Source organism: Patella vulgata, chromosome 9, assembly GCF_932274485.2.
Source record: "Patella vulgata chromosome 9, xgPatVulg1.2, whole genome shotgun sequence".
NCBI lineage: Eukaryota > Metazoa > Mollusca > Gastropoda > Patellidae > Patella > Patella vulgata.
In genome coordinates this window covers 41,463,899-41,479,258 of record NC_065887.2, presented here as the reverse complement: position 1 = coordinate 41,479,258, position 15,360 = coordinate 41,463,899, and the positions used below count along the sequence as shown (strand labels likewise).

Below are 15,360 nucleotides of genomic sequence, written 5' to 3'. Positions count from 1 at the left end.
CGCATTTGCGGCTCAGCATAAGCAGAGCGATAAGCAATTTAATTGGTTACGATTTTGAAGGTCAGCAACTTTGATTCTAATTCAAAGATAGTGGTGAAACTTAGTGTATAGTTAACCAAATTTTATGCTGAGCATTTTTCTGCTTCGGCAAAGGAGACACTTCAATGGGATTGGTCGAGACTTTGGAACACTATAACTATCCTTCTATCTGGAGGTAGAATGTTCAAACTTGGTGTAGGTGTCTATTAGGTGCATGCCTTGACATTTTCCGCTAAGGCTAAACAGAGATAAGCAATTTGATTGGTTGAGACTATGGAACATTTTAAACTTGATGCAGATGTTCATTAGGTGGATGTCTTGACGGAGTTGAATGATTAACATCTCGAGGGTCAATCCATGTCAAGTGGGCCAGGGGTGGGAAATGGTTTTCCCTCGAAAAAATATGGAACAAATATATGTTATTGTACATGTAAAAACTAGAAACTGTGCAAAGTTTGTGGTCTGTAGCTTGCAAATTGACTGAGATACGGGCATTTGAGTTTCATGGGTTTACGATGAGTTTTCGAAACAAAATATGTATCAATAATTTACTCGAATTTCAGATATCTTATTTGTACCTTTCTAGTGAATATATATATCTCACATTTAGTTGTCTTAACGAACTCTTTGTGTAGATTATGCATCTGCAATCAGATTACAGGTCAGTGGTAGGGTTCGCATGCTACTTGGTCATAAAAACGGGGGAAAAAATGGTGCGATTGTATATTTTCTGGAATTTGTAGTGCTCCACACAAAGTTCTCTAACGCTACCAAATTTAGGCTGAATATCTTTACTAGAAAGGTAAAAACAAGATATCTGAAACTTGAGTAAATTATTGATATTTTGTTTCGAAAACTTATCGGTAACTCATGAAGCTCAAATGACTGTATCTTAGTTAATTTCCAAGCTACAGACCACAAATTTTGCAGCTTCTAGTTTTTGAATGTACAATAACATATATTTTGTCCAGATTTTTTCAAGGCATCGATTTCCCAAATTTCTGAAAATTGACCCACTTGACATTGAATGACCCTCGATGCTTTGGGACCAGATAACTTTTGATTCTAATTAATGGAGAGTGGTGAAATTTGGTATATAGTTACACTACCAGGTACTTCAAAACTGACTGGGATTGATAGAGAACATTTTATAAAAAGATAAATGTGCTATTAATTTATATGTGTCATCTATTTATTTTGATATTTCAGCCGGTGGGTGGGGGGGAGGCACCAGCCTCAAGTTTGGTTTGTTATATAATAATCACGCCGACGTCAGATGACACGAGTGGCAATATCACTTCTTAATGACGCTTTCGAACTTCCGAGGCAAACCTCCCTGCCCCCCCCCCCCCGAATGGTCGTCAATAAGAAATTTCCAATTAGAAAGACTGTCATAATGAGATTTTCCTGGAATTGAATAAGACAAAGACAGCTTTGTGCACTAAGACCAGTGCAAGTATGAGAAGATGTTATACACATGTATACATGTATAATGGAAAAAAAAGCAGGAATCTCGAATACAATGTTCAATATAAATTTCAAGTATATAAATAATTAAAGGAGAATGTAACTTCACCATGTTGATAAAAGATCGCGTGTCAACTTTTCATACAGGACACAATATCGATTGATTAATTCCATCAACATGCATCGTACTTTATCGCATAAAATTAATTTCTAATTTTTATAGGTTAATGAGTATTCTTATAGGATACCAATACTTCTACTCTTAAAGGCCATTAATCAATAACACATTTAAAGAACAACACACTATTAATCAATAACAATTTTAAACAACAATCGATCTAGTTTTAAGGGTAAATTTACTAATCGATCTTTATCGCGAAATTTTACCATGGCTCTTTATTTTCAATTATGAACATGGACAATCAATAATCAATCATTTTGTTTTTATTGCTACAAGATAACGTCACGAATTTATTTTCGAATTATTGAGCGATTAAATTGCAGCTCGGACAGCTTAAGTTATATCCTCTTCTACAAGATATGTTTCTTTGCTTTTATACGCAATGCCAGATGGGATTGGACACTTATGAATATAAAATGCGAACTTTGCCCATTTTCAATGATAAACATATTTACGAAAGGGGTATAATATTCTTTCGACAAAAAGCACGTGAATTCTCAACTAACATAACATAGTAGAATGGGAGGATACCGGTGACATAGAAGAAGACCTATGAGGGTAAGCATGCGACCCAACTCCTTGTCACGTCTAAGCTTGAGATGGGCACCACACCACTTGTCTTACTGCCATAAGATCAGGATTGAGTGGGTGATGACTGGGCGGCAGCCAGGGACCCCCAATTAGTGTTAAAGCACGGGTTACGTTTAGGGCTAACCCAATTTACAATATCATCAGATTCATCTCTTATAGGAAAGCCAAAAATGGTTCATTTCCGTTCAGTATATACAAAGCTATATGGAATTGAAATTTCATCGATCTATGGTGCGATAAGCCCGCCTCATATATTTGTCCTCAAAACGATTGTTTAAAATCCGATTGAATCCAAGTCGTTGGTATTTTTTATTTTATTTTCTTAATTAATTTAATATTAAATAATCAATCTATGTATATATTAACGTGGACTAAGTATTTGATATTTTAACGAAAAATGCAGATGACGCATCTTTACTTTAAGTATGATGTTTTCGATAAGAAAATGTAGATGACGCATCGTTACTTTAAATATGATGTTTTCGATAAGAAAATGCAGATGACGCATGGTTACTTTAAATATGATGTTTTCGATATGAAAATGCAGATGACGCATCGTTACTTTAAATATGATGTTTTCGATAAGAAAATGTAGATGACGCATCGTTACTTTAAATATGATGTTTTCGATCAGAAAATGTAGATGACGCATCGTTACTTTTACTATGATGTTTTCGATAAGAAAATGCAGATGACACATTGTTACTTTGAATATGATGTTTTCGATAAGAAAATGCAGATGACGCATGGTTACTTTAAATATGATGTTTTCGATAAGAAAATGCCGATGACGCATCGTTACTTTAAATATGATGTTTTCGATAAGAAAATGTAGATGACGCATCGTTACTTTAAATATGATGTTTTCGATCAGAAAATGTAGATGACGCATCGTTACTTTAAATATGATGTTTTCGATAAGAAAATGCAGATGACGCATCGTTACTTTAAATATGATGTTTTCGATAAGAACATGTAGATGACGCATCGTTACTTTAAGTTATCGATAAGAAAATGTATCATACTTTGCCTTAATTGATAACGCTGTGGCGTTCAGATAATGGTGTAAAGATAATCAATTAAGCAAAACTTCGCACAAGATTTATCCATTATTTCAGACAGTAGGCCATACATCAACATCAACTGAGTTTCGCACCTCCATTGATAACTATGTAAAGTTGTAACTGTTAAATATACTCTTTAACGCTTCTCAGAAAGGCATGGTCCAAGAATAAGTGTTGTTTATACGAAACGTAGGCAAAAGTTAATATAACCTTGCTAGGATGTGGACGCTGATGTGGATTACTATTTTCCATCTTATAGTAAGCTCGGTTTCTAAGGAATCGGTATACATTAAAACTCGGGTCATTAAAGAAACGTGTGATGGCAGTACACATTTATCCGATGATATTGTTAGAAGTGATCGCCATTGCGGAGTAAAATGTTCCTCATCTTCAGAATGTAGGCGATATCGTGTATGCAAGGTGAATAATGTAATGACATGTTCTCTCTTTGTTGATGGTTCAAATTGTGTCACCGATCTACCAGAAACAGATTGTACGTGTTACCGGAAGGTAGGTTGTCATTTAAAATTGTATTCTATTTCTAGGAGCTAAACTTTACATATTGTTTTGATCTACGAACAACAATAAAACATTTCTAAAAAAAATTGTGTATCCTAGAGCCATGGTGGCTTAGCCATAAAACGAACACAATATAATTCGATGGAGAGTAGCGGTAATCATTAGAAATACGTCTAAAATACGTACACACTTTTTCCTTAAAAGACCCGTATGTTTTATTTATTTATCATTTACAATTTTTTTTTATCAAAATTCGTTATCCAGATGATTTTGTGCTATTTCAAGCCTAGAAATGTAGGAGAATGGTTGAGCACTTCAGAATTATCCACTCCTTAAAAAAGGGCCTTTGCCGCCAATGACCTATACCGTTCTATACGTCATTGTTTGCCGCATTTTACTAACAATGGCGACAGACAGTGGCACTACGGTCTGCTCTTATATCGAATTAAAACTGCCAAGGACTATTTTACGTGCACGCCAATGTGTACACGTGACCTCGGTTTTGTAATAATATTGCTAGAATTTTTGCTCTTGAAATTAATGATGGCAGTATATTTCATTAATTAATATCTTTGGCAAGTTAGTAATTTCAAACATATTCACATATGTAGTGTGTACTAAATCAACTTATGGTATAATTGACATATTGTTATATAAAAAAGAGTTATTTAACCATAACATGTGTCTATAAAATACCCCGAGATTACACGTGAGTGGAATTATTCTAATTGCATCATTGCACAGGTTCAGGGCCATGAACAGGCTTTCAGGAATCTTATAAAACAAATCATAGTAAAGTTTTAAGTCAGACTTCCATTGGATTCCAGAGAGCTTCCATCCGAGTTCTTAGACAGCCTCCAGGCTGGCTAGGGTAGAGAAATGGTTTTAGCTAGTATTGTAATTTGTGCTATGCTTGTATACCTGTATTCAGCTATATATATATATAAAATGTTGCATTGTTATTCCTGGTAAGACAAACGTCTTAAGAAACTGTAAGAAGTAAATACACAACGTGAAGCAGAAGTAAAGACAGCTAGAGACAAATTCTAGACGATCACAAGGCTACAGAAATATGTAGTAAGGAAAGATTCATGGGTCTACGTAGGATGTGGCGACCGGTTTTCTCGCCCGCTCTCCACGTCTGACAAAAGACTCATGGTGCTACATATTCGTCGACTAGACAGTTGTTCTTGTCAGTCCCTCCGTCCTGGACCATAGACAAGTGAAACCATGCCGAAAAGTCCCGATGAACTCTCTCGGCCAGCACGGAGAGCGATCCAGCATCTTGCTCACATAGGCATTATCAGCACATACTATTTCTGCGTTTCGTTTGGAAATTTTCATGTAGTTCTAATTTTTACAGCTCAATAAAAAAAATACGCGGGGAATAAAGAAATCCCGATCATCAAGTCGCAGTATCCCTATTTTTCTTGGAGTTCGCCATTCGCCGTTTTAGGAGAATTAGACACCGATATGTTAAGCTATGTGCAGTACACTTTGGGGCCAGTTTATGAGAAAATTAAGATGGCTATAGGCCAGTAAAACATTTTTGTTGCCGTTTGACTAAAAAAATAAAAACTTGCTCAAAGGAACTCCTTAGGACGATCCACTACATCAGTAGTGAAACCATGTCTAGTCTAAGGTGAATTCTATAATGATAGCCCCAGCAGTTTTACGCAAAATATAAAATATTTATGAAGTTTGTAGACCCTCTAGAGGCTATACAACTGATGTCTTTATTCAGAGGAAACTGAATATTGGGGTGTATATCTCAATTATTTTGGCGCATATCGGACCGTAACTTGCTTATTGCTCCTGATTGTACTAAAAACGCGCACATAGTTCCAGGACCGTCTGGGAATATAATATGTATTCGAATTTAAAAAAACAATTCTACTATGTCCATTGTACAACCACTGTTCGAATTTCGGTAAAAGGACCATTACCTCTCGTTATAATTGGCCCAACACCTTTACTCAAATAGTGACAAAGCAGGTAATACATATACCAAGGTTTTGGCAAATTCTTCTTAGGTTATATAGCGCCTGCTTTTATGCAGAATGTGAAAGATGTATAAGGTTTGTGGACCCACATCGAGCCCAATAATTAAAATATATGTTAAGGATCAAAAGATCTCGGAATAATGTCCCCTTTTTCTGAAATGAAATGAAATGAAATGGGGTTTAACGTCCTACTGTTCTGCTCCTATACTGGGCTAATGAAGACGGGCATACGCCATACAGTGTGCTATGAGGGAAATTTTGCCCGGGCAGCGGCACTATCGTCTACTCTTATATCGAATTCCAACTGACAGGGTATCTTTTTCGTGCATTCCAATATATACACGGGACCTCGGTTTTTCGTCTCATCCGAAGGACTAGACAGCTGTCCTGGTCAGGCCCTCCGTTCTGCACCACTGACAAGGGGAAACCACGTCGGAAACCCCCTTTTCTGAAAACGATATGAACGCGATATAGACCATAGTTTTAAACAGATTTTATTTTTAAATTTGATTCGAAGCATTGGGGTCATAAGAGGACGAACTCGATCTATACTCAGCATTTTGCGATCTTTCTTTACAGAGGTATGCCCCCTTAGCCGAAAACTTAGGGAATGCGATAGAGGTCACAGTTCATGGGAGGACAGACTTTGTCGATATTCACCGTCGAGCTACCTTCCGTCCCGGATTTACACCCGTTTGTCGATAGATGCTACCTGTTTTTAACAGATTTATTTCTAATTTGGTCACGTGAGGACGAAATCTATCGAGATTCAGTGTTCCGTGATCTTTCATTCCGAAGTTGCCCCTCCTTGTCTAAACCTTATGAACATTTGGGACATTGAGAGGAAGAGGGCTATCGATGTTCACATCGTGATAAATGTGGACGTGTTTTGCAGCCATGGAGTTTCATTAGAACAAATCAAAATTTAATGGGTTAAAAGCTTGGTTATAGTCTGGGAACATTGTTATGTTGTACCCAAATGTAATTACTACGCTTAAGATTTCAAATATGTGTGGGCGAGTTATTCAAATCCTCTCCGAACTATTTACATTTATTTTGTCTTATAAACTTTAGTATGAACCGTTTTCACTTACGGCGTTTCCTGTATTAAAACATTGCATAAATGCTTTTAAAACGCGCTATAAACGTTATGGAATAGTATGTTTAAACACAACAATAAACAAAATCAATATTATACATACGACTAAAGTGGATTTTAACTAAACTAGTATAAAGACAATGTCTGCAATCACGATTTTTGTTCGTGCAACGTTTTTCAGTTTGTGCTGATGTTAAAACGGCAAGTTGAATATTATCAGTGACTACTTAGTCAACAACATTTTGTATATACATATTTACATATTGGCTACGCGGTTGTTCATGTTCGCATTTTGATTATGATCGATATAGATGTTACACTGATCGAAAAAATCTTCTGCTGCTGACAAAAAGCAAGTGGATCTTTTCAAAGATGGCTAACGAAATATGACTGCTTAGATGGTAAACGATTTATAGATATTTTGCTTGCATTAAAATTTAATGAGCAGTGTAAAAGAAAATAATCGGGATAAATCGCCTTAGTTTGGGTAAAACTAAAGTATTGAATAAAGATGATCAATTCGTTCTAGGTCGAACTCAATACAATTTTATTTTGTCTGAAAAGGTCAATCAAGCGAACGTACTGCACTGTAGCGAACTGTAAAAATATGTTGGTCCATCTGTATTTCTGTCCTTTACACTTTTGGAACAAACTAACTTTTTTATACATTTCACCGATGTGGTTACTTGTATAGTTGAATTTTACTACATATGCTTACATTCGTATTCCGTGTAGCATATAGCAGATCATGACTCATGCTGGCATTACACAATGGGTTCTTTGGGTTATATTCCTAATTGTTTTCAAATTTGAGTGAAGTCTGTGTCATTACAGACCCGGGACTGTACAGCTCAGTGGACGCTTACGGCTAGCCCCCGGATTCATTCACTTTTTTTTAATTTTCTGTATGTTTGTGTTTTCCTGAGTATGATGTTCTGTCCGTGTATTTGTTTTTGTGTAAATTTTGTGTGGTGCAGTCCCTCTGCACTTACTATTAGACAGCCGGTCAAATACTACCATAGGTAAATGTCTACCACTGAGTTTAAGACTTTGTTGGAGGTACAATAACTCTTGATTCTAATGGCAACGTGAAGTTGGCACGTTATTTGGGAATCCGAATACCGTGCTGGCTCGTTATTCGGGATTCGCGAATAACGAGCCAGCACGTTATTCGGGATTCGCCACTTAAAGAGAACGATATATCTTGCATCCGACCATTTCCTCATTGGGTGACCGATTAGCACGGAGGCGACCGTTTCTAAAACGCTTAGGGTGCTGACTGGTTTGTTGGAGTGCACGGGGCAGTCATCTCCAGCAATCACCTGTTTTATTGCCGAATCCCGAATAACGTGCTGGCTCGTTATTCGTGATTCGCCAATAACGAATAACGAGCCAGCACGTGATTCGGGATTCGCCACTAAAAGAGAACGATCTATCTTGCATTCGACCATTATCATCCTTGGTGTAGATCACGTTTGTTAAACATGCATTAGGTAAGAGTTAAATATGTCCATTGCAGATCTTGTTATGGCCTCAAATGTTATGCACATTTTTTAATTAGACGCTTCAAACACACATAACTTCGATCATAATAACTAAAATTCCAATATACTCCTTTTTCATTATCTATGTTTAAACTATTGGATCGAGAACTACATAATGCAAGATCTGTCAGTTCATTATCTAAATCTTACATAATGCAAGACTCGGTTCGATGATGAACATTGTCAAGTATTTTGATTTCTCGAGATTGTAGAATACAATAACCCTGCTTCTTATTGAGGTAGAACGTTCAAACTTGTTGTTTAAGTTCATTAGGGGAATATCATACCTGAGGCCTGGCCGGGAGGAAAACCTCATTTGATTTTTTGATGCTTTCGAACACGCATGTGTGCGATTAAGATCATAAAGTATGCTACTGAGTCAAGTGGCGTGGTTTCGATTCCCTGTTTGTACGTGACAAAGAGGGGTCGTCTGTCTAACCTCGGCGGGTGGGTGGGGGCGCTCCGGTCCTATTCCACTGCTAAACAAACCTATGCACAAGCGAAATATTGAAATATTATTGAACCGTATGTCATTCCCGAAATTACCTAGGATGTGTCTGGAGTGGGCGTTTACATAAAACTAGCATGCCTAATATGTCCCAGTAAAAATCATCAGCTTATGAAGGGTTGTGAGACACATGGTATCAAGGTCGGTAATATATACTCTTTATGCTCGGGGAGAGCTTGCTATAAAATCTGCTATCCATCAGCAATTCTTCGAATTTTTCAGAAATATACTTGTGACAACGGAATGTGCGCGTGTCCTATTGGTTATTATGGAAATACATGTGAAAATATAATAACAGGTCAGTAAAACTTTTTATACACGCAGTCACCGCTCCTGAGACACGACTCTTTTCTCAAGCCTAACCCATCCGAGCATCAGGATACACAGAAGACTTTCAGGGTCGAATTTGTGTAATGCAAACCTGATACACGAGGAAAGTATACCCAGCCAAATTAAAAACTTGACACTGATGAATTTCAACAATTTTATTTTCTGGTAAGTCAAATAAATTTTAAAGTGTTTCTAACGATAGTAAGTAGTAAGAAGCCTTTAATTTCATAAAATTGTAAAGTCACGTGGATCACGTGACTTTTGAGCATATAAAGATGAAAAACCTGAAAAAACACGTGCAAACACAAACTCGTGAGGTCAATCGATGCAAGTTTGCTTAAACTGAACACGCACACGTAACTTGAACTGGAAAAACAAATTAAAATTGTTATTTTCATCTTTTTTAGAAAATGTCGTGTCTTTCAAATGTAGAACGTCTACGTGCTATAGGTAGGCTCTATGCTGGTCAGTCTGTGGTCACTGTTGCAAGAGCCTTTAATTGTTCACGCCAGACAATAATTAATCTTAGAATGAGAGTGCTTCAAACTGGAACTATTGCCGACCGCCCAAGGGCGGTCACTCCAGGAAGATCAAGCAATACGATTACGTCATCTTAGAAACAGATTTGTCACTGCAACCTCCACAAGTAGAGAGATGTTTGGTGGAAGGGTAACTGCACAAACTGTTCGAAATCGCTTGCAGTCTGCTGGTCTTCGAGCTCGGAGGCCCTATAATGGACCAATATTGACACCTCTTCATCGCCGTAACCGACTTGTGTGGGCCACAAGACACATAAGATTTACTCAAAGACAGTGGAATTCGGTTGTCTTTAGTGACGAATCTCGATTCACTTTGAGATTTGCCGATGGCAGGGTCCGAGTGTACCGCAGACGAGGTGAACGTTACGCTCAAGTATGCGTCAGAGGAGTTGACCGATTTGGTGGCGGCAGCGTCATGGCTTTGGGTTCTTTTTGTGCACATGGACGTTCTCCTCTTGTTGTTGTCCAAGGGAACTTAAATGCTGTCCAGTACAGGGATCAGATTTTGCAACATGTTCTTCTTCCGTTTATGCTGAGACATGGGCCTGGACTAACGTTTCAACAAGACAATGCTCGACCCCATACAGCAATTGCTACCCAGAATTTTTTAAGAAATGCCGGAGTCCAAGTCCTGGATTGGCCGTCGCTTAGCCCCGACCTTAATCCTATTGAACCCATCTGGGACGAACTGGGTCGACGTGTTCGTCAGCAAGTGAATCCACCACTGGCGTTGTGTGGCAGTACGAGACGCTAGAGGAGGCCACAACCGTTACTAAACACTTTATTCCGATTGTTCTCCAAGTCTGTGAATTTCATTTTGGGGGGTACTGTGACATCACGAACGTTATCAATGTCAAGGACTTTCGGCGAGACGTTGTCTTGCTTTCTGTTGATTTCAAGGTCGTCTGTGCACAACATAACACTAAAATAGTTGTCTTAAACCAAATATTAAAAATCTAGTCCCACAAATCCCGAGTGTCAAGTTTTTAATTTGGCTGAGTATATATATATAATATCACGTACGATGTAAAACAAGGCTGGGTGCAGGGTTCGGCAGATCCTTTAGCGGATTATCCAAAGGTCCGAATTTTTTAAGTGTTCTCGGGAGCAGTCAGTTTTCTATATGCCAGAGGGGGCAAATAGACATCATTGACATATGGCGTATAATGTCCAAAGAATATCTCACAGAGCGGATCGACAGACGAAACTAAGTATGTGAAATGTTCAGATATCAGGTAGAACATAGTATTCGAGAGCGCACTGCCACGCGGAATACATACCTCAGAACCAAATAGACCGACTTGGGGTATAAATGTGCAAATATTTTACCATCTTATATTTTATTGGTTGACTTTGGATATTAAGTAATGTTTGTTTAAAACCTTTTATTCTTTTTACAGATTGTTCCCATGGTTTTATCGTAGGCATGTCGAACCTCGAACAAAAGATAAGTTTCGTAAAACCGAGTTTGTCACCCGAACCTTTTGAAATAATATGTCACTTTAACTGGGGTGGTATGGCTCACACACTTGTAAGAGATACCAAGTGCTCGACAGTAACCTTTAACCGCACATGGGTGGAATACCGCGATGGATTTGGTGATGCGAGTGGCGAACATTGGATTGGTCTGACCAAGTTCTACCAAATAAGTATGGAGAGATCATTTCGACTTAATGTTATGGCAATGTATAGTAGCTCTGATCAGTTGGCACAGGGTTATTATGACTCCTTTAGTATTTCGGACTCCTCGGACGGTTTTAAACTACATATTTCTTCATATTTCCCACATCCGGATGAAACATGCGGAGACGCATGGACAACTTCTGTAAATATAAATAACATGCCTTTCTCAACGTACGACAACGATCTGACAGCAGCTGGGTGTCCAACTACCATGCAAGGTGGTGGTTGGTTTTCTACAACAGACCCACAATGCACGCGTGGTAATATATTTGGTAAAGTTGTTACTTGGGATGCAGTTGTAACACAGCCTATCCATTTGTTTTATTTAAGATTGATAGGTAGGTAAAATAGTTTTGCCCGGAATTTGTTCTTGTTGGATTTTTTTAAAGGAAAAAAGAGATATAATTTGGAAAGGGTCCCTATATGACACTAGTCGAATAATCTCAGCAATTTTGTAAAAATAAATCTCAAAAAACTCTTGACCTGTAGAGAGTGTATCAAGTTTGGGTATCAAAGGTTAGTAACTCATTGTGCGATAAGTTGCCCCCCCCCCCCGTGTATTTCGACAGGCTTCTTTCTTAGAACTCGCCAAACAATCCCGGCAAGTTTGAAAACAATCTCAAAATCACTTGACGCAATATCCATGCACAACGCTCAATGTCGATAGGTATAGTGTAATTAGTCACTCGACGTAATATCCACGCACAACTTTCAATGTTGGTAGGTTGTTGTTTATTACAGATTTAACGTCCAATACAAAAAATATGATATGATGGACAGTTGATAGGTGTGTGAAATAGCTTTATTTAGGTTTAAAATACAGATGTGACGTCATCCTTTGATGTTGGAGTACCATTATTTCAAATAATCGTACGGGCAATGTGCCAAACGTAACTTGGTAAAATATTGAACTCGAGTGACGTATTTCATTGCAAAGCAAGTGTCTGTATTTTAAGTTGTTTAATGGTCTCGAGATTAACACATTGCGTAATATATTGTAAAAACATTCGGGCCTCACGGCCCTCATGTTGTTACAATATATTACTTAATGTCTCGCTCTCGACCATTAAACAATACATAACGCAGAGCCTCATATAGAGAGTCTGGCCAACCCGTGTTACAATTGTTATTGGTTAATAGTAGTCACATGACATATGGCCGCCATTATGTTACCCTCCTGAAAAGAATCATCTACATAGTAATCTAGAATTTGACGTGCTTTTAAATGACATAAATAGTCTGTTCTGTGGCCGTAAAATGCCATACAAGGCGCGGGCAATGAATTCATATGCACAGGTTCCCAAAAGAATGCTGGAAGGCGCCGATTGTGGGGAGTGGAAGTAAAAAGAAGTGGATGGAAGCCTGGTAAAAATTATTTCTTGTGTGATGTTAATAGTCTATCATTCGATTTTTTAAACGATTCAAGCGACCGTAGATTAATATTGTAGTTCGAAGAAGTTCCAAACCTAATGACATTCACGTCATATTTTTTTGTTTTTTTTTGTTTATGAATGAATTTTCGAAGATTTGCTATGAACTTGAGAATGACACTTTTGACAGTTTAAGTAAGCCTAAATATAGGCCTAGCCCAAATAAGAGAAAACCCACGAGGTTGGGCAGGAGATCCTACTCCTTGACAAGTAGAATCTTTGGTTCGAAACATCGCTACTTGACTCAATGACAGCGCACGTGTTAGATCACTCGACCACCCTGTTTCCAATGAAACACAAAAATGATTTCTAATTAAACATTCATTATGCAAGAGCTAAATCTGCCTATTTCAGGTCTTTCTTTAGGCCTGAAATGTTATCTAAATTATTAATTAGACATTAATTAACATATCCAGGCCATAATCAACTCTAGATGAAATTTTCACCAAATTGCCTTTACATTATCTAGTTTTTAACTATTATAGTGAGAACTGCCAACTCGTTACCGAATCTCCCATAATGTATCTTTAACAAAAGGTGCAACTATACCATAATAGGTTGTTTCTAAATAACAAAGTTTCATAAAGATATCTCCAGAAACGAAATTGGGATGGACAGAGCTCGTTTCAATATCTTTCCTTTACTACCTTCGGCGCGCTATAATAACATACGATAAAAATAAAATAAAAAAACTAGTTTCTAATTTCAGAGGTAATCATTATTTAATCGGTAGTCAAACGATTTGATCATTGCGGTGTGTTTAGTGTCATTTTTTGTTTTAAATTAGGAAACTAAATCGGGATGGATGGGGCCCGTTTCAATGTAACACCTTAATTTCGTTCGACGCGGGATAATAACATACGATAAAAATTAAATAAAAAATAAGTTTCTAATTTCAAAGGTAATCATTATTCGATAGTTTCGGTTTAACCTGTAGTCATTGGATATATTGGATTATTGCGGTGTTTTTAATGTTTAAAAAATAAACATTGTCAGTAAAATTTACATATTGTAATTAATTGATTTATTGAAATTATTGTCTACCCCTACACTTGAGGAGGGGGTTGGATGGCCGAATGGTTAGCGTGTGTGTGTGTTGTATCATAAAGTCTGTCATTGAGTCAACTGGCGGGGTTTCGATTCCCCGGTTGTACGTGACAATGAGTAGGGTCGCATGTCCAACCTCGTGGGTTTTCTCCGGGTCCTCCGGTTTCCTCCCACTGCTAAAGACCCCTACGCACAAGCGAATTATTGAAATAACAAATTGAACCACGTGTTAGTCCCGAAATGGCCCAGTCTGTGTCGAGAGAACGTTAAACCCCATTTCTCTCTCTCTCCCTACACTTGAGGGAACATAAAATACATTTGCCCAGATCTAAGATATACAAATCTGTCACACGCTGTACTGTGGTTCTATCTGTGGTTCTATTGGTAACAACATGGCGCCCACGACGTCAGTTGTCCAGACTCTCTATATATAAGGCTCTGGTATAATGTAATTAGTAACACTTCTTGATTTATTTATCAATAATTATATATTGTTGTTATTGTTGTTTACTAATGGTATAAATACTAGATGAATCTAATCGCTGAATAATAAACAATTATTGTGTCCTGTGTAGTTCTAGTTCAATTCCTAGATGCCATTCGAACAGTGTAAAAATAATTACAAAAAATAAAATAATAGATTATCTAATAAATGCTTGTGTACGTTTGCATCTTATAGATATTTATTATTATTATTAGTATGTTGTATATTAAAGTTAATGAGGCGTTATGGATATTTATTATTATTATTAGTATGTTGTATATTAAAGTTAATGAGGTGTTATGGATAATTATTATTAGTAAGTTGTATATTAAAGTTAATGAGGCGTTATGGATATTTATTATTATTATTAGTATGTTGTATATTAAAGTTAATTAGGTGTTATGGATAATTATTATTATTAAGTTGTATATTAAAGTTAATGAGGCGTTATGGATATTTATTATTATTAGTAAGTTATATATTAAAGTTAATGAACTGTTATAGATATTTATTATTAGTAGGAGTATGTTGTATATTAAAGTTAATGAGGTGTTATGGATATTTATTATTATTATTAGTATGTTGTATATTAAAGTTAATGAGGTGTTATCGATATTTATTATTAGTAGTACGTTGTATATTAAAGTTAATGAACTGTTATGGATATTTATTATTAGTACGTTGTATATTAAAGTTAATGAACTGTTATGGATATTTGTCTTTACAATAGAGTCTTACGCCATAATGCATTATCCAGATAAATATAACTATACAATTTGCCCATAAATGTATTATTAGTTAACTCCTGGTTCGCCAGCCCATTGAAGACTTC

General features: G+C 36.9%; 1 protein-coding gene across 1 annotated transcript; it reads left to right on the top strand.

Annotated features, from left to right (window-relative positions):
• Nucleotides 1-3,427: 3,427 nt before the first annotated feature.
• LOC126832279 (angiopoietin-related protein 5) lies at nucleotides 3,428-14,915 on the top strand. The gene is made up of 3 exons (XM_050562999.2): nucleotides 3,428-3,852; nucleotides 9,238-9,313; nucleotides 11,285-14,915. Exons 1-3 carry the CDS (start codon nucleotides 3,562-3,564, stop codon nucleotides 11,911-11,913), a joined length of 996 nt encoding a protein of 331 aa, XP_050418956.1. The 5' UTR covers nucleotides 3,428-3,561; the 3' UTR covers nucleotides 11,914-14,915.
• The last annotated feature ends 445 nt before the right edge of the window (nucleotides 14,916-15,360 follow it).

What these genes read in the sequence shown, in the direction of transcription:
- LOC126832279 (XM_050562999.2), top strand. Translation starts at nt 3,562, where the DNA reads ATGTGGACGCTGATGTGGATTACTATTTTCCATCTTATAGTAAGCTCG. An exon ending in ATTGTACGTGTTACCGGAAG is followed by an intron (nt 3,853 to 9,237) that starts GTAGGTTGTCAT and finishes CGAATTTTTCAG; the next exon opens with AAATATACTTGTGACAACGG. An exon ending in ATGTGAAAATATAATAACAG is followed by an intron (nt 9,314 to 11,284) that starts GTCAGTAAAACT and finishes TTCTTTTTACAG; the next exon opens with ATTGTTCCCATGGTTTTATC.